Here is a 25,540-nt window from a genome sequence, read left to right as displayed (position 1 = left end):
GGAAACAAATGCAGACTGCTGCAAACTTACTCTTCTCAGTTTTTTCAGGAGAATCAGGCTCTTCTGAAAATGTCAGAAACATGAAACACAATCTGAACTTTCTGGCAAATCGTAAGGGAAAAGTCAAAAATAAAAAGAGAAAGATTTATATAAGGATTTCTTAAATGTTTGAAATAATTTTCTTTCCAAAATCCTAACATAACTCTGCCAAAACTGTATGTTGTGGTTGAAAATCTCCACTGTTCTCCCTCTTTCCTCCTCAAAAAAACAGAAATCTTCATGGGAATGATTAAAAAATTATTTTTACTGCACTAGTGTGAAACTGAAACTCCTGAAGGAAGGGACATTTTCTATTTCATTTCCACACAGAATTAATTTTCCTCCATCTTTTCCTCAAAGCTCTTTTCACCTCCTCATTCCTCAGACTGTAGATAATAGGATTCAGTAAAGGAGTCACCACAGTGTATGAAAGTGAGAGCAGCTTATCACCAGACACAGCGTAGCTGGACTTTGGCCTCAAATACATGGAACTTGCTGTGCCATAGAAAAGAGTTACAACTAAAAGGTGTGAGGAGCAAGTGGAAAAGGCCTTCTGCTGGCTTTCAGCTGATGACATCTTAATAATTGTGGAAATGATGCAGGTGTATGAATAGATGATGACTAAGAAGGGACCCACAATAGCAAAGACAGCCACCACAATGACTTGGATTTCACTTGGGGAAGTGTTACCACAAAGCAGCTCCAAGAGGGGCTGAATCTCACAGAAGAAGTGGCTGATGGCAAGACCACAGAAGGGTAAGCTGAATGTTATGCTGGTGTGCACTAAGCCTACAGCAGACCCACAAATGTAAGCTCCAGCAACCAGGCTTTTGCAGACTCTGCTGTTCATGGTGACAGTGTAATGCAGGGGGTAGCATATGGCCACACAACGGTCCAATGACATGGCAGCCAAGAGGAAACACTCTGCAACTCCAAAGAAAAGGAAAAAAAACATTTGCAGTGCACATCCTGCCTTAGAAATGCTGACTGTCCCCACCACTAGATTCTCAAGAATTTTGGGGACAATGACTGACAAATAGCAGATATCCAAACAGGACAGCTGAGTTAGGAAGAAATACATGGGGGTGTGAAGGGTGTTATCACCATTTATTGTCAGAACAATCACTATGTTAGACATCAGGGTGAGGATATAAAGAGAAAAGAAAACTACAAAGAGCAGAGGATGCAGGTGAGAGACTTCAGAAAAGCCCAGCAGGTGGAATTCACTTACTGCACTCAGGTTCACAGCAATCATCCCTCTGGATACCTCCAGAATTGTTCTCTCTTCACATTAGGGCTCAGCACTTGATGAGGTTCTCAACATCCAGGCAAACTGTGACATGCAATGGACTGAACAGGCAAATGGATGAGGAGAATTTAGAAGTTATCCAGATTTTGAAGAGATCTTCTGAAGAAATTATGAACATTTTAAAAGAAAACCAGGCAGCTTTCTCTATATAACTTCTCCTCTGCTTCTTGGCTGATTTTTCCTTTCATAGCATTGTTATTGAAGTTTGCACATTTATTACTGTCTTCAGACTCTCAGCTACAGTTTTTACCCTGCAGAATTAGAAAAAAAAAAAGTTATAATTGTTACCTTTTTATGAACTAATCACTTGAAGTTCCAACAGTGTCAGTACATCAGGAGCAGCTTTTGAATATAACAAAGGTAATGTCTCTTATTCAAGTGATGTGCTCCAGGGGATGATTGCCGCTCCCAAGATTAGCTGATCTAAATTACCTGGTGACTATATTCATTACTAGGCTACAGAGCAAGAGAACGTTAGAGGCCATTACAGACAGGCTTTGCATGCACAAGAATTTAATTGTAGAATCCATAGCTGATGGTAGTCAGGCATTCTGTAGTTACCTCGCTGGGAGGGTGGTGGAAGAGGAAGAAGGAGAAAATAAATGACACGGTCTGCAGAAAGGCATTCTACACTAGCACCCTTTACAGTGAAGCAGAAGAAATTATTTCCCCCAGCACTAGATGCTGTTCACAGAGAATCCCTAATGCTGATTGGAGAAATAAAGCACTGATGGTCACAGGCTGGTTGCTACGCATGGTGTGTGCATATCAGACTCACAGACATTCTTTCTTGTCTCTCCAGTTGAGATAAGTTGGATTACTTCCATATAAACCCAGATGTCCCACTGGAACCTTGAGAGCTGTCTTTGGCTTTGAGGTAATTACTTTTAGTTCATAACACACCCAAATGAAGGAGGGACTTGTCACACAGGCTTGTTGTGAGGCTTTCTCCTCAGCACTGGAAGAGGAAGCTCTAACAGGAGGAATTCAGTCCACACTCATTTAGGGATATAAATGCAGCTGAAGTAAGGATGGAAGGCTGGGCCAGAAAGGCAGAATGAAAACAAGTGAGGTCCCATTCATAACATCAGAAAGAACAGTTCTTGAACTAATACAAAGGCTGCATTGTGCCAGCTTCAGCAATGCAAAGAACGATCCAGAATCAATCTAGTACATGTATTGTAGACCAGCAGAACTCATGATGCATTAGAATCTGGAACTAATTTTAAACCCATCACATGGTGAACAATCCATCTCCATAGGCAAGGGTGGAACAATTATTTTGTAACTCAGCAACTTCAAAAGTTCCATGAAGTTCAAAAGATCCATGAAGAAGAAAAAGGCTTCTTTAGAGACCTTGTCCTGTAGGGCTTGGATATGTAAATGCAAAGACCAATGCCCAGCAATAAGAAATCTGTGCCATGATTATCTCTGCTATGAGTCTTAGAGCCACAACTTCAGGCCGAAATCACACTACAGAGTTGGAACTTATTTACAGTCTACTTCCAGAAATGTGACTGACCTCAGATGCAGATGAATAACTTCATACAGCTGCCTGCCACCGGCTGTCCTTAAATGCTCTATGGAACATTTTGTAGGAAATGTTTAAATCATGACTTGAATGAGATCAGTAATTCCACCTCAGCAGACACCCCCAGGGATGCAGACGTGTAAGTTCCCTTGCACTGTATCTCTGGATTAAAGATCATCAAAAGGGTACATTTGGTACATTCATTGGTGCTGAGGGAATTGATCTACTTTGTAACTGCAGAAGGTAAGTACTGTGAATGATGCCTCTGCCCATGATCCTTCCTGAAGGTTTCCTGATATTTTCAGAACTAACAGGTGGTGCTTCTAAGACTTCTTTTTAAGACAAACCATTCACCTGCCTTCAGATATCTAAAATGTAGATTCTTGGTTTTGAGGTATTTGTCTACATGTTTGTTATGCTCAGTGGCAAGGTCTTCTGCAGAGTTGTAGTGGTTTGGGAGAGCAATTCTCCCCCCCCCCCCAGGCAGCAATAATGATGCAGACAAACGGATTGCAAAAGTGATGGAAAGTTTCAATGGGAAAACAATAAAAACAACAATGGAAGTTTTACAGAGAACCACAGGCACAGTGACAAAAGAGAGAGATCCCAGAACATACCCAAGAATGTCCCATCCCCACCTGGGGGTACACCCAAATCCCCCAGGGCTCTTTCCTCCCCCACCCCACAACCCAACCTTGGGCCTGGGCAGGCCCAAGGGAGGCAGCTCATGCCATTTTACCTAGGCAGCAGCAGGGGATGAAAAAAGGAAGTGAAGACCCCGCGCTGATGTATTATAGGGGAGCAGGGCATTATGGGAAATGGAATACCTGGTTTCCTGTGACCACTCCCCCTGGGCTGGGCCTACCACTTGGGACCTCCCAGGTGTGGTCTATGCAGTGGCATCAGGGCCAGCACCCAGCCTAAACCACCACAGGAGTTTTGAATCAAAGAGCCACAGAATGGTTGGGCTTGGAAGGGACCTTCAGTGGTCATAAGGTCCAACTGCCTTGTCAAAACAGGATCACCTAGGGCAGGCCACACAGGAACATGCCCATGCTGACTTTCAAAGTCTCCAGAGAAGGAGATTCCACAACCTCTCTGGGCAGCCTGCTCCAGGGCTCCAGCAGTCTCCTTGTAAAGAAATTTCTCCTCATGTTGAGGCAGACCTTCATAGGCTCTAGTTTATATTCATTATTCCTTATCCTATTACCAGGTGCCACCAAAAAAGAGCCTGGCCCCTTCCTCTTGACACCCACCCCTCAAATATTTATGGACATTGAACAGATCCCTTCTCAGTCTCCCCCACTCCAGACTAAACAGCCCCAGGACTCTCAGTCTTTCCTCATAACAGAGATGCTCCCGTCCCTTTGTCATCCTTGTAGCTCTCTGTTGGAATCTCTGTGTCTCTCTTGAATTGGGAAGCCCAAAACTGGACACAGTATTCCTGGTATGGTCTCACCAGGGCAGAGTAGAGGGGGAGGAGAACCTCCCTAGACCTGCTGGGCACACTTTTACTAATGCACCCCAGGATATCCCATGCAGAACTTAATGTCTACCAGGACTCCAGGGTCTTTCTTTTTAGAGCCGCTATCCATCAGGCCAACCTCCCTCAGATAGGTGAGGCTAAGAGTACTTTAAATTGAACTTTCTCCTGTTTGAATAGGAAGGGAAGCACAACAATTGGCTGAGATGCTTGACTTTTTCTTGTTGTAATCAAAGTTAACCACTGATTATTGCCACTCTTTTGCAGCAAAGGTGATTTTGGCAAAATGTTTTCCATGTTATTGTTACAACAGTTTCTTGAGAACCAAAGGAGCAGAACGTCAAAATCATGACTTCTGCTTCCTCATTGAGAAGTCAGGGGCTTCTTTGTAAACAAATACAAGACAGCTGCACAGTTTTGATTGAGTAAATCCACCCTGCAGATTTAGTTTGTGGAACTTCGGTTTTGACTAGGGAGAGTCTGGAGACTGCATTCTCCCCCTGCTGTGTCCTCTCTGTTGAGTGATCTGGAAGAACTCTTTGAATTGGAACCCTCAGCTGCTATGAGCTTTTGAACAGGTCAAACAGGAGACAGTTCCTGCAGCAGCCCTTGGGACAGGTCAGACAGGACCAGCTGTGAGGAGTGTGGTCTACATCACACCTGGGGAGCATGGTCTCATCTGGAGCCTTTGGCAGAGAGATCTAAAGTTGACCTCCAGAGTTTTATAGCTGGGGCTATGGAGGATGCTGCTACACCCTAAAAGAAAAGGAATGACATGGGTTGAAATTCCCCCCAACATAAAATTGCCAGACCAGCTCAGATGAAAGCAAATGAAGCTGTATTTACAAGCAAAACTACAATCTAGAGATGAAATGCAATTAATATGTCCAAAATATACAATATTTACACATGTATATACAAGTTATAAACAACACAAAAATCCCACTGGGCAAAACCAGGAGGTTACCAACAGCTTCCCCCTCCCTGCTCCCTTCCCTCCCCCTGTACACAGGCAAGAGAAGAAAGAAGAAAAGAGTTGCTGTCAGTACTTAACCACAAGAAGAATGCATTCAGGTCAGCAGCAGCTAAGCAAGAGCCAGCTGGTGTCTGCCAGAGCAATGGAAGCGAAAAGAGAGTTAATTTACATAACTAACTTCATGTTAGATATCTGTCCAATGGGATTATTTAGACCTTATCATTATTTTCCCTTTTACATCCAATAGTAATGTATTTACATTCTATCACTTTCTGTTCAAGATCTTTGGAAAATTTTCCTAGGCATAGCCTAAAACTACCACAAGGAGACTCCAGCAGCACATAGAAGGGGTTGAGCTGCTCCAGAGGCCAGTATGTATTTATACTTAACTGACCTGAGAGTCTCCTGCAATGAGCTGAGTGGCTGAAGGACAAGGGGAGACTTCAGTAAGGCTTTTCACACTCTAGCCTGCCACATCCAGGCAGACAAGCAAAGCTTGGACTAGCTGGGCACTGCGGTGGCTGGAAACTTGCTGATTTGCTGTGCTCAGGGGGTTGCGATCAGAGCCTTGAAGTCCAGCTGCAGGCCAGGCATTAGTGCAGTACTCCAAAAGCCAAGATGAGGTGCAGCATCACAGAATATATCACAGAATACATCTGTTTGGAGGAGACCTCCAAGCTCATCCAGTCCAATCCTTCACTCAGCACTGAAGAGTCAACAGTAAACCATGTTCCTAAGCACCAGGTCCATACAGGGTTTCAACACCTCCAGGGATGGTGACTCCAGCACTGCCCTGGACAGCCTGTTCCAATGTCTGAGAGCCCTTCCAGTGGTGAAATAATTCCTGACTTCCATCCTGAACCTCCTCTGCTGCAGCTTGAAACCATTTCTTCTGGTCTTGTTATGTGACACCAAGGAAAAGTGGCTACCCCCTCCTTACTCCAACCTCCCTTCAAGTACTATTCAACTATTACTACTATTAATTAATACCATTTCACTATTAATACCTTTTAACCAGGTACTGTTTAATCTCCTCATCTGGAATATAGGACAGAGTGCACCCTCATCAAGTTAGCTGACGATGCAAAGCTGAGAGGAGTGCTGGTCTGTGGAGGAAGGCTGCTGCAGCTTTGGTGTGGAAGAGATGTTGTCCTTGTTGGCTGTGCTGTCCTCTGAGCAGCCTCTTCAGCTCCATGAGTTGTAGCAGGCAGAACTTAGGACATGGAGAGAGGGTTGGTCTTCTTCTTGGTCTGCTTCTTCCAGGCTCCATGGTGATGTCTCTGTCATTTTTCACTCCTGGTATTCTCTCCATTTTTCTTCAGAGCAGCATTGTCCCAGCCTTTTCCTTCTCTTGTGTTTTCCTTCTCCTGAGCCAATAGTTGCTCACATCTTTTATACAGTTCTTAGGTGTGTATATTCCAGAGAGTATGGATAGCAGCAGCCTCTGCCCATTATTTCCAGGACAGATGCAGCCAATCTTTCTCCATGCACCTTCCAGAGAATCGTTATCCAGTGGCTCTGCCCAATCTGCTGTTGTCTGGGCAAGCAGCAAAGGTGGTTATATCTTTGTTGAGTCACATCAAGAGAGACAAAATTTAGTCTCTCACAACTTCTCATGGGACATGCTTTATGGTTCTGTCATCAGCTTTGTCATCTTTGAAGGGAGCTCAGATGGGTACCCACTCATTAGCTCATTTGGCTGGCTGATGAAATTTCAGCTGGCACTACACTCAGGTTTAGGAAGCTCATTGCAATGCCTGAAGCCAGGAACCCAGTATCTAGTGCATAACTGATCCGAGAAGAGATTTTCTCATGGAAGACTCTCCATGTCTGTTAGTCTTTCTGTGCTCAGTGATGACAATCTCTTTTCAGATTACCTGCACACCTCTGTGTTTCTGTGAAGTCTATGAAGATTGATGTTCATGCATGGAGCACCATATTGTTAAACCAGGAAAGATTCATCTCATGCCTGCAATTGAGAATCCTGTAACATAGTATGGAATAAATATGCTCTATCATGGCTATCATTAGGATTAATGGTGGAGTTTGTTATTAAAATTCACATACAGTAATTAATTCTTATTTCACAGAACAGTGACAATCATTAAATGATGAAATCAAGTATTCAAAATGCTGCAAGTACAGCAATTCTGTTAGCAGCAATAGCCCCTAAGGATGCTGTAATTTTTCCTATCTTGTCATTATGCAGTTTGTAATTATTAGGAAAAACAGGAACTTGAAGGGAGTTGATTTTCAGTATTCATAGAAAATTACAGCAGATCATAGAATTATTAACTAATAATAATGATAATAAAATAAGTAATAACAATGCTCACTGTTGCAGTATAAGACTGTAATGGGTTGGGGCAGACCCCTTCCTGCCACACACAGAAATAACGACTCAGACAAACAGATTGCAAAAGTGATGGAAAGTTTAAATAGAGAACTGTGAGTGCGTGCAGAGAACTAGGAACACAGTGACAAGAAGAACCCCAAAACAGACCCAGAAAGATCCCATCCCCACCTGAGGGTGCACCCAAAACCCCCAGGGCTCCTCCTTCCCCCCCCCCCCCCCACTGCTAGGCTAGTCTCAGCTGGCCGGATCTGAGACTGCCCATCCCCCTGTGGCCTTGGGCCTAACCAGGCCCATGGCCAGGAGATCTCTCGCCCAGTTACCGGGTGTTGGAGAGGAAAGGAAAGAGGAAGTGCCAGACCCCGCCATAAAGTTTATAGTGGTGCAAGGGATTATGGTAGAAATACATAATTTCCTGTGTCCACCCACTGGGCTGGACTTCTGGACACAGAAAACACCCCTGTAGCAGAGGGCACCCAGCCCAAACTATCACAAAGACCAATGTATTCCTTAACAACTAACAGCATCAGGATGCTCAGCACAGTTTTATTGTTTATCTCATCTCATTTTGAAGCAGAATTTTTATCTTTGCACAGATGTATTCACGTGAGCTAATCATTGCAGACTCTTTTAACAAGTGTCCTACATCAGTCTGAGAAAGATATGCAGCATTAGGTGACATCAGTCTAGGAGTCAGCAGTAGGTGCCTATTTAAAACCCTAAGGTTCAGGTTTACAGTCCCAAAAAGTATTAAATAATTCAGCCCAAGACCATGTCAGAGCAGCAGGACTGCTGCATGACACATGTCAAATGTAGTTTCAACTCTTATGTACAGCTGGTGGTGATACTGGAGCCCTGATTCCACGACTGGACACGCTGCACACTGGATCTGCCATTGGTGTTTTTCCATGCCAGTGAGCTGACTCCTAGAACTGATGGGAATGCAATTCCCTCAGGCCTGTCGCAGTGCAGAGCAGCTTGTGCTTAGCATGTTTCTCAGAATCTCTTTCACCTCTTTGTTCCTCAGACAATAGATCAGAGGATTCAGTGCTGGAGTGAATACAGCATAAAAGACAGACACTATTTTGTTGAGGTTGAATGGATGGATCCTCCTGGGCCTGGCATACATGAAGAGAGTGGCTGAGAAGAAAATAATGACCACAGTGAAATGGGAGGTACAAGTGGAAAAGGCCTTTCTCCTTCCCTGGACAGAAGGCATAACCAAGATACTTGACAGGATAGAGCAGTAGGAGAAAATAATGATCAGAAGAGGAACCAAGAGGATGACCAAGGCTAATGCAAAGTCCACTGTCTCTGCAAGGGACATGTCAGTGCAGGAAAGGTTCAGGACTGGCGAGATGTCACAAAAGAAGTGGTTTATGACTTGTGGACCACAAAATGTGAGGCGTGAAATAAAAGATACCTTGACCAAGGAAATGGAAAAGCCTCCTGCCCATGAGAGGAGTGAGAGCTGGAAGCACAGCCTGTGGGTCATGATGGCTGCATACCGCAGGGGCTGGCAGATGGCCAGGTACCGGTCATAGGCCATTACAGCCAGGAGCACACATTCAGTGCACATCAGGGAGATAAAGAAATACAACTGGGTCATGCAGCTGGAAAATGAGATGGTCATGGACTGTGACAAGAACCCAAGCAAAAGCCTAGGCAGTGTTACAGAGACATACCAAATCTCCAGGAAGGACAAGTTCCCCAGGAAGTAATACATGGGCTTGTGGAGGTGATGGGTTTTGGTCACCACAAAAATGATGACTGCATTTTCAGTGATTGTTACCATGTAGGTAATGAGAAAGACCAAGTAAAGTAAGGTCTGGACCTGCAACCCATAGGAAAATCCCAGAAGAATGAACTCCTTGATAGCAGTTTGGTTCTTCATTCCATACTGAATGCTCACAGCTATCTCTGCAGGTAACAAAGCAGAATAAAAAGCACATTGTCAGAGTCCCATAAAAGCAAGTGTATGTGAAGAATTAGGACACTTAGTAAACTATTTCCTGTGGAAATTCTTGATGAAGTAGAATCAATATATCTTACAAGGAAGAGTGAGAGGGACACGTGTCTTTATTTCCAATGTCTTGATAGTTTGCTTTCAATAGCAACACTGAAAAAAACAAACCAAAACAAACCAATCAATGACGACAACAACACAACAGTAAACAACCCCAAACAACAACAACAAAGCAACAGCTGGCAAAACAAACAATCTCTAGCAGCCCTCTGTAATGCACTCTGCAGGATTGTGGTGGGTTGATGGAAGAACAGAGACTTTTCTTGCTGACATTCACATTGCTGAAAACAAACCCGCAACAGCTGAGGCAGAATATAAAGACAACTCACATTACAGAGGCAATGCTGATTGAACATAAGCCTGTTGAAAATGTTGTACTTTCCTTATTTCATGTGAAGGTATTTTTCTGTGACAAGAGTATACCCTGGGAGGTCACTTCAGAGATTGTCACTCTCTTAGCTCCAGATTTCAGGAGTTTATTTCAGTAAGTGATGTTTAGTGAACAGGAAAAGTGGCTCCTCCAGGGGGTGATTCCACTTGTATCAAACAGTTTGCACTCGGCTCTGATCTGGACATCTATCCAGCAGATTAATCTTGGGAATTTAAAGTAGACATTGCAGGGTTCTATTGGCTGTTTTGTCCCAGGCTATTTTTATAATCAATGCATATCTGCTTAAGCAGTGAGCACAGTGCTACACTTGAGTACAATATTGTCTGCAGCTAAATCTCTCAAAACATACCACACATTTGCCCTCCAGAAAAGCCTGACTCTCTTCATGGACATTTTAGTGATCCTTGACTGACCTTGAAGTAGTTTCCTGTATTGAAAATGATTCACTGTGGAGAAGACAAGGTTTATTCTTACTGATTTTAAGGAAAAGGAGAGCAAATACTGAAGACATAAACATAACTCCTTGTAGTCTACTTACTTTTGGGCATTGCATCTCATTAACCTATGCATGACTGTGCTGTTTGTACAGAAGTTTCACTGATCTATTCAGAACAGTAACAATACTCTTTAGCTATTTTCTTTCATCACCTACCTTTGACTACTTAAGGGATGACATATTGGACTGGAGACAAGGCAAAATGGGTTGGCACTCCTTTTCCAAATATGAAACCAGAAGGCTTTCAAGAAATGGTAGGCAGGATACTTTTCAAACATCTTTTGTCCATCCTAAAAGGAAAACAAAATTTCTCTCCATCGACCAAGTCCTGGGCAAGTTTCATGGTGTAAAGGAGGTCCTGAGCAACAAAGATGATCTCCATAAAGTGTCCAAAGATCACTGAAGAGCGAATATGGCACAAGACATCATGAGACCTGTGCCCTCCCATTTGACCCCTACAGTGCTCTTTCTGCCAGTACAGCACCTGTCTTCCTAAGGAACTTAATGAAAAGAACTCTGTGCATCTCTAGTGAGAAAAGCCTTTAGTCAAAAGGGGTTGACATTGCTGCAGTCCCCAGCAGTGAGTATTGCTGCATTGACACTGGGTGGGTTTTATACGCAAGGCACACTGACAGAATATCAAAATCAAAGCAAGAAAAACTTAAGGAAAAGACTTAGTGTGCTTTTCTCCTCACTACAAACCAGGCAGTTCACATGCTGGAAGAATGTGGGATGAGCACTATCTGCTTTGTGAAGCATTCAGCATAATTGTTTACACCATATATGAGCTCCTGATTTGTTTAGGACTTACCAGCTCAGGATTTCCAGGTGTGTATCTGGCATTTTAATTCCTGCAATGAGCAGTGGATCAGATGGATTTTTTTTCTGACCTACCCAAGTCCTTTTAAGGACTCTGTATCATTCTCATCCCGTGTACAAACAGGCTCAAGCTAATATTGTCCTCTGGCACTTAAGGAAATGAAAAGGGAGGGGAAGCTTGTTTTCTCTAATTATCTCCAAGAATTCTCTCCAGGTGCTAATTTATAGGTATGACTGCAGATAGTAGAAACAGAGTCTGGAATGAGATCAGGAGAATAAAGACCACAAAAGATCCTACATTTGTCATTCTCTCTACAGAATAAGAAGTGTTCTTACTCTAAACCTCACCAGGAAGACAACAGGAGGGAGGAATCACATTGGCTTAAATATTTGGGAATTCATCAGTTTTATTCTGAATAAAAAGAAACAAACTGAGGGGTTTGGGGTTGGTTTTGTTTTAGACAAAACATCTCTTTCAGTTTACTGATTTGTAGAATGGTGTGTGTAGGAAAGGACCTTAAAGACCACCCAGTTTCAACCCCCTCACCATTAGCAGGGACACCTTCCACCAGCCCAGGTTGCTCAAGGCCTGATTCAACCTGGCCTTGAACACCTCTGGGGGGGGGGGGGGAGGGGGCAGCCACAATCTCCCTGAGCAACCTGAGCCTTCTGCAACTCAGGTGCTGGGGAATAAAAGTTTCTATTTGTATATCAGTATCTTTTCTCCTTCCTTTCCTTTCTCTTTCCCTTCCCTTCCCTTCCCTTCCCTTCCCTTCCCTTCCCTTCCCTTCCCTTCCCTTCCCTTCCCTTCCCTTCCCTTCCCTTCCCTTCCCTTCCCTTCCCTTCCCTTCCCTTCCCTTCCCTTCCCTTCCCTTCCCTTCCCTTCCCTTCCCTTCCCTTCCCTTCCCTTCCCTTCCCTTCTCAAACCTTCCCTAACCTTCCCTTCTCAAACCTTCCCTTCCCAAACCTTCCCAAACCTTCCCTTCCCAAACCTTCCCAAACCTTACCTTGCCAAACCTTCCCTTCCCAAACCTTCCCTTCCCAATCCTTCCCTTCCCAAACTTTCCCAAACCTTCCCTTCATCATGGATGATGTAACCCATGAAGAAAGATGCAAATCCCAGAGCTGTACCAATGAGCTCATTCTAACACAACTGACATCAGTGATGGGTAAAGGTAACAAGTCTTGCAGCTACACTCAAAGAAACAAGCAGAGCTTCCTTTCCACTTAGCTTACAAGATCAAAAGTGGCTTGGATAGTTGCTGCTTTTAGACAGACACCAGCAAGGTTTGATCCCACAGTTTCAGGCCCTAAAATACAACTCTTCTTTGTTTTGTTTCATCTCTTAAAGGGAACTCAGAAACTGCTCGTTGCAGCTCCCACAGGATCTCAGCAGGTTTGAGCTGCTGCTGGCTGTCCATGGCCTTCTGGAAGTCCTTGGTGGAGATCAGCCCATGTGAGTCCATCACATAGGTGCGGAAGGTGCCAGAGGCCACAGTGTCCCTCAGCTAGAGGAGCGCTGTCAGAGAACTTGAGGGTCATGGGGAGGCTGCTGGAGGACTCCACCAGCATGGCTCCCATCTGCTGAGTGAGTGTGCTGGGCGCCATGCTGCCTGCTGGAGAGCCAGGAGGGAAAGGGCTTAGGGGGCACCTCAGGGAGGGGGGGCAAAGGACACCTCAAGTTGTCAAGGGACACTTTGGATGGTCAAGTGTGGGGGTTTGAGCCTTAACTGGGAGTTAAGAGCTCAGATGGGGGCAAGGCTGAGAATCTCTCCCCAACTCCTTGCTCCTCCCTCCCAACAGAGAGGGAAGAAAAGGAAGGAGCAAATCCACCAAGCAATAATTTGGAGTCAGCTTGGAAGTAGAGAGGTAAAGAGTTTTCTTTAGACAATATATATATAACAATAACAGGTAAGGTTTAGAAGGGCAAGGAACAAGGATGGCTGGGAGGGGGGCAAAAAAAAAATAATAATACAAAACCAGTCTCTCTCTGAAGAGGCACAGAGGCAGCAGGGGGAAGGCTCAGGCCCAACCATATGGCAGAGGAGCAGGAGGGCAGCCGTAGTAGCTCTCATCCAGGGGAGGCAGGAGCAGAGAGGAGGCAGTCCAGAAGATTCCTGGAGTGAATGGAGAACTGCTTCCTGGCACAGCTGTTAAGCGAGCCTACCAGGGGACAGGCTCTGCTTGACCTGCTGTTCTCCAATAGGGAAGGGCTGGTGGGAGATGTGATGGTGGGAGGCTGCCCAGGGTGCAGTGACCACGAGATAGTGAAGTTTTCAATATGCAGGGAGCTAGGGAGGAGCACCAACAGAACCTTCACCTTGGACTTCCAAAGGGCGAACTTCAGCCTGCTTAAGAAACTTATTTGTAAAGTCCCCTGGGTACCAGCCCTCGTGAACCAAGGGGTTCAGAAGGGTTGAACCTACTTCAAAGAGGAGCTCTTGAAGGCACAGGAACTGGCAGTTCCCACGTGCCAAAAGACGAGCCGGCGGGGAAGGCGACCGGCCTGGATGAGCAAGCAGCTCCTGGAGGATTTAAGGGGGGAAAAATAGGCTGTATCACCTTTGGAAAGAGGGGAAGGCTTCTTGAGGTATGTGTGACAATGCCAGCGACGAGCAGTGTGAGCAATCTGGCAGTGCAGGCCTAGAGCCTGACATGATAGTAGGCCATGCTCAGCATAAGTGCAGAGTCAGCTAGCAGTGTAGCAAAACAGTGCTGTGTCTGCAGCATGTAACTAAAACAAGGCACTGGTAGCTATAAACATGGACAGTTATCTTGGGACAACAGGACATGCACCTGCATCAACAACCTCATTGTGTCATTAGTAGTTGGACCAATAATCTGTAATAGTGCAATGTGTGGTCACTCATAGGGAACTGTTGTTGGGCAAGAGGGGACATGGGTCCCAGGAACACCTGTGCAATTCAGGCCTTGAAGAATTCTCTGTTGATGATATAGTGGCGGAGTGGGAGATGTGAGAAAGTGCTGATTGCTTGGTATGCTGAAACCCAGCTGCCCCTGAGATGGGAGGCAAGCAAGATAAGGAGGAGGCGAGATCTGGGAAAGAGAGCAATTAGGCCGGATGGAAGAATTCCACAGAGTTGTGAAAACAATGATGTAACCTTTTAGAGAGCAACCAATAGTATGTTGCCAAGTGGGCATAATTATAGCAAACTGTATATAAGATGTGTCTGATGCTCAATAAAGTGGAATCCACTGATCAAATTGGTCGTTAAAGCGGCCCCCTTCTTGCAGTAAGTGGCGCTCGAACACGGGACCCTAATGAAGACAAACATTAGGGTTTAAGAAGTTCTTCGGGACGTTGGGAGATTCGCAGTAAGCCGGGAGGCAAGAAGACGGCCGGCCCGGGATAGCAGTACCGGAGGCTGCAAGAAAAGGGAAGACAGCCTTGAAGCCGAAGACGCTGTAGAGCCGGAAACTGCTTAAACGAGGTCTGTGCGCACAGGTATTAACATTTAAATACGGACATGGATAGGCAGGCAGCGTATGATTTATTTATATGCTTTTTAGAAAAGCGACAGTGTAAGTTACATTTTAAAAAGGAGTTGGTGCCGCTGTTAAGCTATGCAGGAGAGTTAGGATATTTTAAGGACCCAAATGAGGTGTTTGAAAGATTGCAGTGGAAAAAGTCTGGACAAGACTTGTGGCTGCATGGCTTAGATGATGAAAAACGAGCAAAGGAGTGTGGAAAATGGTGGAAGATGGTTATGACAGCATTGGATCAGCATCGTGCTGAGCAAATGGCAGCTTATCAAGCCAGGGTACGATTAGATTATACGGACCCAAATGGAGCAAGTGTTACACATGATGGGTTGCCTTTGTCAGAAGAGGTTCAGGATTATTTAAGAAAGGAGAAGGCTGCGTGTGTAAAAGGGTTAGGTGGCAGAGTCGAATTACAATCTGTAACACAGGACTCTGCTGGGGAGCCTTCCCCGTCTCTTTTAGCTGAGCAAATTGTACAGGACAAGAAAGTAGGTGAGGGAGAGGAGACAAACAGGGCGGTAGATCCTGGAGGTAGTGTTAAAGATCATGCAAGAAAGCACACAGAGTATTGGCGAAAGGTTGCAGAGCACTTAAACGCCGAAGGAGATCAGGAAGGGCTTTGCCGGCTGGCTGTTTCACATCAAGCTTTTCCAGTGATGTATACACAGGTCCCTGGGGAGCAGAATGTTGTCCAGGCTGATGTAACCCAATTGCCATGGAAATTGTTATCTCAATTACGACAGACTGCGAGTCAGTTTGGGATTCAATCTGAGCCAGCTAGACAGATGATTGATTTTATTTACATGAACTATAATATGTTACCTAGAGATTCTTATAATGTTATGAAGCTGATCCTAACAGCATCTCAATTTATGACATTTTTGAACGAGTGGGAACACCTAGCTAGACAATCAGCTGGAGTACAAAGACAGCAAAACGACCCACTATTTGATGTAACAGTAGATCAGTTGCGTGGAACGGGACAGTATGAGAGACCAGAGTTACAGGCACTTTTACAGCCGCCTGTTTTGCAAGCATCAGCCCAGATAGTGAGGATGGCTTTTGACAAGCAGAAGGATGGAAATGCAAATCCTCACTATATGGGAATTAAGCAAGGTAGACAGGAACCTCTTGGCGAATTTGTGGATAAGTTGCTTGCCGCACTTAGAGCAGCAAGCGTAGGAGAAGGTATCCGAGAGGCAATTTTAAGGCAGTGTTTAATGCAGAATGGGAACCAGCAGACGCAACAGCTTATTACATCAGCAGATCCTAGATGGACGGTAGCCGAATTGTTGCAGAGGGCTCAGGACTTGCCAAGCAATCCGATGGCCATGTTGACGGAGGTGATTGATAAGGGATTACAAAAACAGGCTGAGGTGTTGTCAATGACAATGACAAAACAGCTTGAGCATAGTCAACAGGTTATGACAGCCTTAGTACCTTTGCGCACAAACTCGAAAGAGCAAGGCCGACCCTATAAGCAGTCATCAGACGAAATACAGTGTCATCGAAAAGCGTAAGGCGGAGATATCGTCTAAAGTAATGCCTGGACTTTTGGCCCATAGATCCGCTTTAGGGCATTTCCCTAGCGGAGATAGTTATTTTGATGAAGCTTGTTGGAGAGAATACAGGAACAAGTTGTGGGACTTGGTTATAGATGGTGATAAAACTGCTATAAAGCTGCAAAAGTCGTGGCGAGAATGCATGAACTGTGTTAAAACCTACGAACTGGAACAGCAAATGGCTGCTGCAGTTAGAGCAACTCTGTCAGGACGAGATGCAGCGCCAGGTGTATCTGAGTTGCAGCTGAAAGATGTGTCTGAGAACTGTCGACCGATCGACCGGGGCCGCCCCCGATACATCTTGCGGCGACCACACCGCGTTTACCAGCCGTCACCACTGCCGTTTGCACACAGCGGGGAACCTTCCTCTGACATCGCCAGTGACGGCTCGGATTCGGAAGACAATACCGGCAGCAAGGAATTCAAACAACGCCGACTTTGCTTTACGGCCCCTCTTAGAAAAAATGGAGCGCTTGGAGGCTCGCGGTTACAGCGTTCCTGCCACCGCTCTCCTCCAGCGAGCCCTGCCGGCCCCCGCGGATACCGACGGCTCCGACCAAGGCGGTACCGGCTGACGCACCACCGACACCGACAGCACCGACAGCAGCAGCGGAGCAGCTGCCACTGCAGCAGCCCCCACCCCTTTCCCCCGCAGCGGCTTTAGCCGCACTACTCTGTTTTGATTTAAAGCAACAGTACTCATTTTGTCATTTCTGATTGTAACGTCTTTCAGAGATTTGTTATTTAGAGTTTTGTTAAGTTTTTCTAATAAGCATAATGAATAAGTAAGCATTTGGTATTTATAAGTACTTAGTACATAGTGATTGCAGTAAGGTGTATGCACTTAGTTAAGAGTTCAAATTGTAAGATTTTCTTTTGGTTTGAACCTTCTTAGTTGTCTGCCTAGGCATTTCAAAGGAGCTCCATGTAATATAGTTAAGGAATGTATAAACAGGTTTTAATTTTGGAAAGTGTTTTTTAGTTAATGTAACAATTTTATTTCTTTTTAGACACTGATTTGATGGATTAATTTTAACATAGTTTTTTAAGGTCTTAAGGATTTTTTGGTATTAGCATAAGTTAAGGTTTGTAGTAAATAGGTATTAATTTTAACAACTATTCCTTCACTAATGTGCAGAAGAACCAAGACTGAGAGGAAACAGCATTTCCCATGAAGTCGAACATCGATCACAATAACTGTTATGATAATCTGGGGTCAAAAGCATCAATCAAAAAAATATTTTGTCCTGAATGCTGAATTTGAAAATAGGCAGTTTGGGCTGGTAAATACAGAAAACCTATTTTGTGCTGAGAAAAAGGATTTAAATCCCCATGGAAAATTATTGAAAGGGATTGGCATAAGTGGGAAATAAAGACTAGAAAAATTTTAGTTGGGAAATATCAGGAATAGTTAAAAGGAATAGTAAAAGGAAAAGTAAGAGACATAAGATTTTGAAGGCAGAAGAATTGAAATAACAAAAGCACAATGGGAAATGGTAAACAAACTAACCAAGGAAGTAGAGAAGAGACTCCAAATGGAATTTTGAAGTGGGTTAAGGAGTTAAAAAATCTGTAGGGCTCCTGAAGAATGTAACTGCTGCCGAGAAGAAAATACACCCGGCTGCTGGTTGCACCCCAGCAGGCCGAGGAGGCAGAGTTCACATATACTTGGTGGAGCCTAATTTTGATCCTAACCCTATTTGTACATAAGTAGTCCAATCGAAATCAAAAACCACGTTCCCATGTGTGGAATCTTGATCAGACCAGAGAGAAAAGACTTGAACTTGAAAAAGCAATAGTAAATTTTTCTGCTACAGTTGAAATCATAGTAAATGCAAGCATAGATGCAATAAAAGCACAGCAAATTGAAATCAATAGTCTCTCGAAAATATCTACTCAGAATAGATTAGCTTTGAATTTTTTATATGTTAAGGAAGAGGGTGTATGTGTAGTCATAAATGTAAGTTGTTGTAGTTATGTTAATCTAGATAAACGAGTGGAAACAGATTTACAGGCGATTGTAAACCACAATCAGATATTACATCAGATTTCTTTAGATGATACTTCTTGTGGATTTAAAGAAATATGGGATAAATTAACTTTCTGGTTACCAAATCTAAATTGGCTTAAACATTTGTTTGCAATATTGTTGGAATAATTGTAATATCGCTATTCATAATACTCTGCAATTGTTGTTACAAAATACTAAGACCTTTAAGTAAGATTGCTCATGTCAACGAGTTACAAGTAGAGAATTATGATCAGAATGTGATCAGAACAGATGAACTTAATTATGATCCAATTAAGAAGGTTCTGAAATATCTGGAAATTTTAACACAAATCAATGGTGACAAAAAAAAAAGGGGGGGAATTGTGATGAATATACTGGTGATTTGTGTTAAAATTATAAGACTTAGAGTGCACTGTGATTAAGGGTCAGGATCTTGTGAGGCCTGTTTAGAGGGTAAAGGGAAAGAAACCTCTCTTGCATACTTGCAAGGACACTGTCTGGTTAATTGGAGACATCACGGCTGAGAAGGAGCTGTCTTAAAGATAAACATTCAGAACTGGGAATTTGTTTTCTTCAGATAAGAAGCCTGCACAATTGAGCATGTGTGAAAGTGGATGCTTTGACCCTTACCACACTGAATGTAGGGAGAAGGGATTTGACCACCTATTCTAAGACTATCATATGCCTCCCTTCTATTTAGCGTAAGTTTGCTTATATAGATGATGAAACTATATAAGATGAAGAAAACTATTGTAAGGTTGCTTTTTGGGTGAAGTTGGTACCAATAAGAGATTAGTATTACTAGGATGAGCAAAAACACATTATTATGGGTAATTTTATATTGGGCAAAGCAATGAAGCTCTTTTGCTCTTGCTGATTGCCTGCAAGTTTTCTGTCTGTGAAGCTAGAGCCTGGCCAGATCTACCTTTACAGATTAAAGAAATCTTGCTACCATTAAACAAATTATGATTTTTGACCATCCTAGAGAAAATAAAGATGCAACATAACAGGTAATAATGAATTGATTGAACTTTTTCAGACGTGTCTGATAGGGATACCCAGACTTAATGTAAATATGTTTGTTAATTATAGTAGTAAGTTTTAAGGTTCTTAGGCATTATTGTACTCATTTGGATTATTGTTAAACTTGTTTATAATTGTATTACGCAAAGTGTTCAAAGAATAACTTCCAAGGCCTTACTTGCACAAAAGAAAACCGGGGGAATTTGTTGGGGGTTGCTTTGATCAAGAGGGGACATGGGTCCCAGGAACGCCTGTGCAATTCAGGCCTTGAAGAATTCTCTGTTGATAATATAGTGGCGCCGTAAGAGATGTGAGAAAGTGCTGATTGCTTGGTATACTAAAGCCCAGCTGCCCCTGAGATGGGAGGCAAGCAAGATAAGGAGGAGGCGAGATCTGGGAAAGAGAGCAATTAGGCCGGATAGAAGAATTCCACAGAGTTGTGAAAACAATGATGTAACCTTTTAGAGAGCAACCAATAGTATGTTGCCAAGTGGGCATAATTATATCAAACTGTATATATGTCTGATGCTCAATAAAGTTGGATTCCGCTGATCACATTGGTCGAATAAGCGGCCCCCTTCTTGCAGTACAGCCCCAGCCTCTGCTCCAGCCCAGCCCCAGCCCCAGCCTCTGCTCCAGCCCCAGCCCCAGCCCCAGCCCTGCACCGGCCCAGCCCCAGCCCCAGCCCAGCCCCTGCCCTGGACCCAGCCCCAGCCCAGCCCCTGCCACAGCCCGGCCCCAGCCCAGCCACAGCCACAGCCCAGCCCCAGCCCTGGACCCAGCCCCAGTCGCAGCCCCGGCTCTAGTCCCCGCCCCAGCCCAGCCCTGTCCCCGGCCCCAGCCCTGCCCCAGCACCAGCCCTAATCCAGCCAGGCCCTCAGCCCAGCCCCAGCCAGGCCCCAGCCCTGTCCTCATCCCCAGCCACAGCCCCAGCCCCAGCCTCGTCCCCAGCCCAGCCCCAGCCCCAGCCCAACCCCAGCCCAGCCCCAGCAACCGGGCCCAGCCCTGCCCCATGCCCAACCCCAGCCCCAGCCATTCCACGAGTCCAGCCCCAGCCCAAGGCCCAGCCTCCAGCCTAGTCCTGCCCCAGCCCCGGCCCCAACCTCAGTGCCAGCCCTGCTCCCAGCCCCGGCCCCAGCCCTGGCTCCAGCCCTGCCCCAGGCCTGCCCCAGCCTCGGGCCCAGCCCTGTCCCAGGCCCAGCCCAGAACCCAGCCCAGCCTCAGCCCCGGCCCCAGCCCTACCCCAGCCCCACCCCTAGCCCAGCCCTGCCCCAGCCCAGCCACAGCCAAAGCCCAGCCCCAGCCCTGGAAACAGCCCAGCCCCAACACAGCCCCGACCACAGCCCCGGCCCCAGACACAGCCCAGCCCCCGCCCCATCCCTGCCCCAGCCCAGCCCCAGCCCCAGCCCGGCCTCAGCCCCAGCCCCAGCCCGGCCTCAGCCCTGGCCCCAGCCCCAGCCCCAGTCCTGCCCAAACCTTGGTTCCAGCCCTGACCCCAGCACAGCCCCAGCCCTACCCCTAACTCAGCCCTAACCCCAGCCCTGTCTGCAGCCCCAGCCCCAGCCCCAGCCTCAGCCACACCCTCGGCACCAGGCCAGCCCCAGCCCCAGCCCCAACCTTGGCCGCAGCACAGCCGCAGTTCCAGCCCTGCCCCAGCCCTGCCCCAGCCCCGGCCCCAGCCCCGGCCCCAGACTCGGCCCCAGCCCTGCAGAAGGCCCAACCCAGACCCCAGCCCAGCCCCACCCACGGCCCCAGCCCTGGCCCCAGCCCAGCCCTAGCCCAGCTCTGCACAGCCACAGCCCTAACCCAGCCCTGCCCTTAGCCCAGCCCCAGCCCTGCCCCAGCCCTGTCCCCAGCCCCAGTCCCAGCCCCAGCCCCAAACCAGCCCCAGCCCAGCACCTGCCCCAGCCCTACCCCAGCCCAGTCCCGGTCCCAGCCCAGCCCCAGCCCTGCCCCAGCTCTGGCCCCAGCCCTGTCCCCAGCCCCGGCCCCTACCCCAGCCCAAGACCTAGCCCAGACCTGCCCGCAGCCACAGCCCAGCCCCAGCCCTGCCCCGGCCCAGCCACAGCCCAGCCCCAGCCCTGGACCCAGCCCCAGCTCAGCCCCAGCCCCCGCCCCCCGCCCTGCCCCAGCCCCAGCCCTGCACCGAACCCAGCCCCAGCCCTGGACCCAGCCCCAGCCCCAGCCCTGCCCCAGCCCTGCCCTCAGCCCAGCCCCAGCCCTTCCCCAGCCCCAGCCCTAGCCCAGCCCTGCCCTCAGCCCTAGCCCCAGCCCAGCCCCAGCCCTAGACCAGCCCCAGCCCAGCCCCGGCCCAGCCCCAGCCCCAGACCTAGCCCCAGCCCTGCCCCAGCCCTGCCCTGAGCCCCAGCCACAGCCCACCCCAGCCACAGCCCAACCCCAGCCCTGGATTCAGCCCCAGCCCCAGCCCTGCACCCAGCCCTACCCCAGCCCTGTCCCCGGCCCCAGCCCTACCCCAGCCCTGTCCCCGGCCCCAGCCCTACCCCAGCCCCAGCCCTGCCCCAGCCCAGCACCAGACCCAGCCCAGCCCCTGCCCTGGACCCAGCCCCAGCCCCAGCCCTGGACCCAGTCCTACCCCAGACCTGTCCCCAGCCCCAGCCCAGCCCGGGACCCAGCCCTGTTCCAGCCCCCGCCCTGCCCCAGCCCCAGCCCCAGCCCTGCACCCAACCCAGCCCCAGCCCGGCCCCAGCCCTGCCCCACCTCTGGACCCAGCCCTGTCCCCAGCTCCGGCCCCAGCCACAGCCCAGCCCCTGCCCTGGACCCAGCCCCAGCCCAGCCCCAGCCCAGCCACGGCCCCAGCCCAGCCCCACTCCCATCCCTGCCCCCAGCCCCAGCCCCAGCCCCAGCCCCAGCCCTGTCCCAGCCCGAGCCCAGCCATAGAGTTGGTTCCCGCCCCAGCCCCAGCCCAGAACCCAGCCCAGCCTCAGCCCCGGCCGCAGCCCTGCCGCAGCCCCAGCCCTAGCCCAGCCCTGCCCTCAGCCCAGGCCCAGCCCTGCCCTCAGCCCAGGCCCAGTCCAGCCCCTCAGCCCAGCCCCACCCACGGCCCCAGCCCCGGCTCAGACCAGCCCTAGCCCAGCCCTGCCCCCAGCCCAGGCCCAGCCTAGCCCCTCAGCCCAGCCCCACCCACGGCCCCAGCCCTGCCCCCAGCCCAGGCCCAGCCCAAGGCCCAGCCTCCAGCCTAGTCCTGCCCCAGCCCCGGCCCCAACCCAGCCCCAGCCCCTGCCCCAACCTCAGTCCCAGCCCTGCTCCCAGCCCCGGTCCCAGCTCCGGCTCCAACCCTACCCCAGCCCTGCCCTCAGCCCCAGCCCCAGCCCCAGCCCTGCACCGGCCCAGCCCCAGCCCCAGCCCAGCCCCTGCCCTGGACCCAGCCCCAGCCCAGCCCCTGCCACAGCCCGGCCCCAGCCCAGCCACAGCCACAGCCCAGCCCCAGCCCTGGACCCAGCCCCAGTCGCAGCCCCGGCTCTAGTCCCCGCCCCAGCCCAGCCCTGTCCCCGGCCCCAGCCCTGCCCCAGCACCAGCCCTAATCCAGCCAGGCCCTCAGCCCAGCCCCAGCCAGGCCCCAGCCCTGTCCTCATCCCCAGCCACAGCCCCAGCCCCAGCCTCGTCCCCAGCCCAGCCCCAGCCCCAGCCCAACCCCAGCCCAGCCCCAGCAACCGGGCCCAGCCCTGCCCCATGCCCAACCCCAGCCCCAGCCATTCCACGAGTCCAGCCCCAGCCCAAGGCCCAGCCTCCAGCCTAGTCCTGCCCCAGCCCCGGCCCCAACCTCAGTGCCAGCCCTGCTCCCAGCCCCGGCCCCAGCCCTGGCTCCAGCCCTGCCCCAGGCCTGCCCCAGCCTCGGGCCCAGCCCTGTCCCAGGCCCAGCCCAGAACCCAGCCCAGCCTCAGCCCCGGCCCCAGCCCTACCCCAGCCCCACCCCTAGCCCAGCCCTGCCCCAGCCCAGCCACAGCCAAAGCCCAGCCCCAGCCCTGGAAACAGCCCAGCCCCAACACAGCCCCGACCACAGCCCCGGCCCCAGACACAGCCCAGCCCCCGCCCCATCCCTGCCCCAGCCCAGCCCCAGCCCGGCCTCAGCCCCAGCCCCAGCCCGGCCTCAGCCCTGGCCCCAGCCCCAGCCCCAGTCCTGCCCAAACCTTGGTTCCAGCCCTGACCCCAGCACAGCCCCAGCCCTACCCCTAACTCAGCCCTAACCCCAGCCCTGTCTGCAGCCCCAGCCCCAGCCCCAGCCTCAGCCACACCCTCGGCACCAGGCCAGCCCCAGCCCCAGCCCCAACCTTGGCCGCAGCACAGCCGCAGTTCCAGCCCTGCCCCAGCCCTGCCCCAGCCCCGGCCCCAGCCCCGGCCCCAGACTCGGCCCCAGCCCTGCAGAAGGCCCAACCCAGACCCCAGCCCAGCCCCACCCACGGCCCCAGCCCTGGCCCCAGCCCAGCCCTAGCCCAGCTCTGCACAGCCACAGCCCTAACCCAGCCCTGCCCTTAGCCCAGCCCCAGCCCTGCCCCAGCCCTGTCCCCAGCCCCAGTCCCAGCCCCAGCCCCAAACCAGCCCCAGCCCAGCACCTGCCCCAGCCCTACCCCAGCCCAGTCCCGGTCCCAGCCCAGCCCCAGCCCTGCCCCAGCTCTGGCCCCAGCCCTGTCCCCAGCCCCGGCCCCTACCCCAGCCCAAGACCTAGCCCAGACCTGCCCGCAGCCACAGCCCAGCCCCAGCCCTGCCCCGGCCCAGCCACAGCCCAGCCCCAGCCCTGGACCCAGCCCCAGCTCAGCCCCAGCCCCCGCCCCCGCCCTGCCCCAGCCCCAGCCCTGCACCGAACCCAGCCCCAGCCCTGGACCCAGCCCCAGCCCCAGCCCTGCCCCAGCCCTGCCCTCAGCCCAGCCCCAGCCCTTCCCCAGCCCCAGCCCTAGCCCAGCCCTGCCCTCAGCCCTAGCCCCAGCCCAGCCCCAGCCCTAGACCAGCCCCAGCCCAGCCCCGGCCCAGCCCCAGCCCCAGACCTAGCCCCAGCCCTGCCCCAGCCCTGCCCTGAGCCCCAGCCACAGCCCACCCCAGCCACAGCCCAACCCCAGCCCTGGATTCAGCCCCAGCCCCAGCCCTGCACCCAGCCCTACCCCAGCCCCAGCCCTGCCCCAGCCCAGCACCAGACCCAGCCCAGCCCCTGCCCTGGACCCAGCCCCAGCCCAGCCCTGCCCCAGCTCTGGCCCCAGCCCTGTCCCCAGCCCCGGCCCCTACCCCAGCCCCAGACCTAGCCCAGCCCTGCCCTCAGCCCAGCCCCAGCCCGAGCCCAACCCTGCCCTCAGCCACAGCCCAGCCCCAGCCCTGCCCCGGCCCAGCCCCAGCCCCAGCCCAGCCCCAGCCCTGCCCCAGCCCCAGCCCCAGCCCCAGCCCTGTCCCAGCCCCAGCCTCAGCCCTGGCCGCAGCCCTGCCCCAGCCCCAGACCTAGCCCAGCCCTGCCCTCAGCCCAGCCCCTGCCCTAGCCCAGCCCTGCCCTCAGCCCAGGCCCAGCCCAGCCCCCAGCCCAGCCCCCAGCCCAGCCCCACCCACGGCCCCAGCCCCGGCCCGAGCCCAGCCCTAGCCCAGCCCTGCCCCAGCCCCCGCCCTGCCCCAGCCCCAGCCCTGCACCGAACCCAGCCCCAGCCCCAGCCCCTGCCCCAGCCCCACCCCTAGCCCAGCCCTGCCCTCAGCCCCAGCCCCAGCCCCAGCCCAGCCCCCGCCCTGGACCCAGCCCCAGCCCAGCCCCAGCCCCACCCCTGCCCCAGCCCGCCCCGGCCCCAGCCCTGCCCCAGCCCCACCCCTAGCCCAGCCCTGCCCTCAGCCCCAGCCCCAGCCCCAGCCCAGCCCCAGCCCAGCCACAGCCCCAGCCACAGCCACAGCCCCAGCCCTGCCCCAGCCCCCGCCCCATCCCTGCCCCAGCCCAGCCCCAGCCCCAGCCCAGCACAGCCCCTGCCACAGCCCTGCCCCAGCACAGCCCCAGCCACAGCCCAGCCCCAGCCCTGGACCCAGCCCCAGTCGCA

General features: G+C 50.8%; 2 protein-coding genes across 2 annotated transcripts; both read right to left on the bottom strand.

Annotated features, from left to right (window-relative positions):
* Positions 1–355: 355 nt before the first annotated feature.
* Positions 356–1,294, bottom strand: LOC137456233 (olfactory receptor 10C1-like). The gene has a single exon (XM_068167528.1). It carries the CDS (start codon positions 1,292–1,294, stop codon positions 356–358), a length of 939 nt encoding a protein of 312 aa, XP_068023629.1.
* Positions 1,295–8,643: 7,349 nt separating this feature from the next.
* LOC137456232 (olfactory receptor 6B1-like) lies at positions 8,644–9,627 on the bottom strand. The gene has a single exon (XM_068167527.1). The coding sequence runs from the start codon at positions 9,583–9,585 to the stop codon at positions 8,644–8,646; it is 942 nt and encodes a 313-aa protein (XP_068023628.1). The 5' UTR covers positions 9,586–9,627.
* Between the last annotated feature and the right edge of the window lie 15,913 nt (positions 9,628–25,540).

This window comes from Melanerpes formicivorus, unplaced genomic scaffold, assembly GCF_026170545.1.
Source record: "Melanerpes formicivorus ecotype bairdi unplaced genomic scaffold, bMelFor1.0.p_v2 SCAF_119, whole genome shotgun sequence".
Lineage (NCBI taxonomy): Eukaryota > Metazoa > Chordata > Aves > Piciformes > Picidae > Melanerpes > Melanerpes formicivorus.
This window is presented reverse-complemented; position numbering and strand designations above follow the sequence as displayed.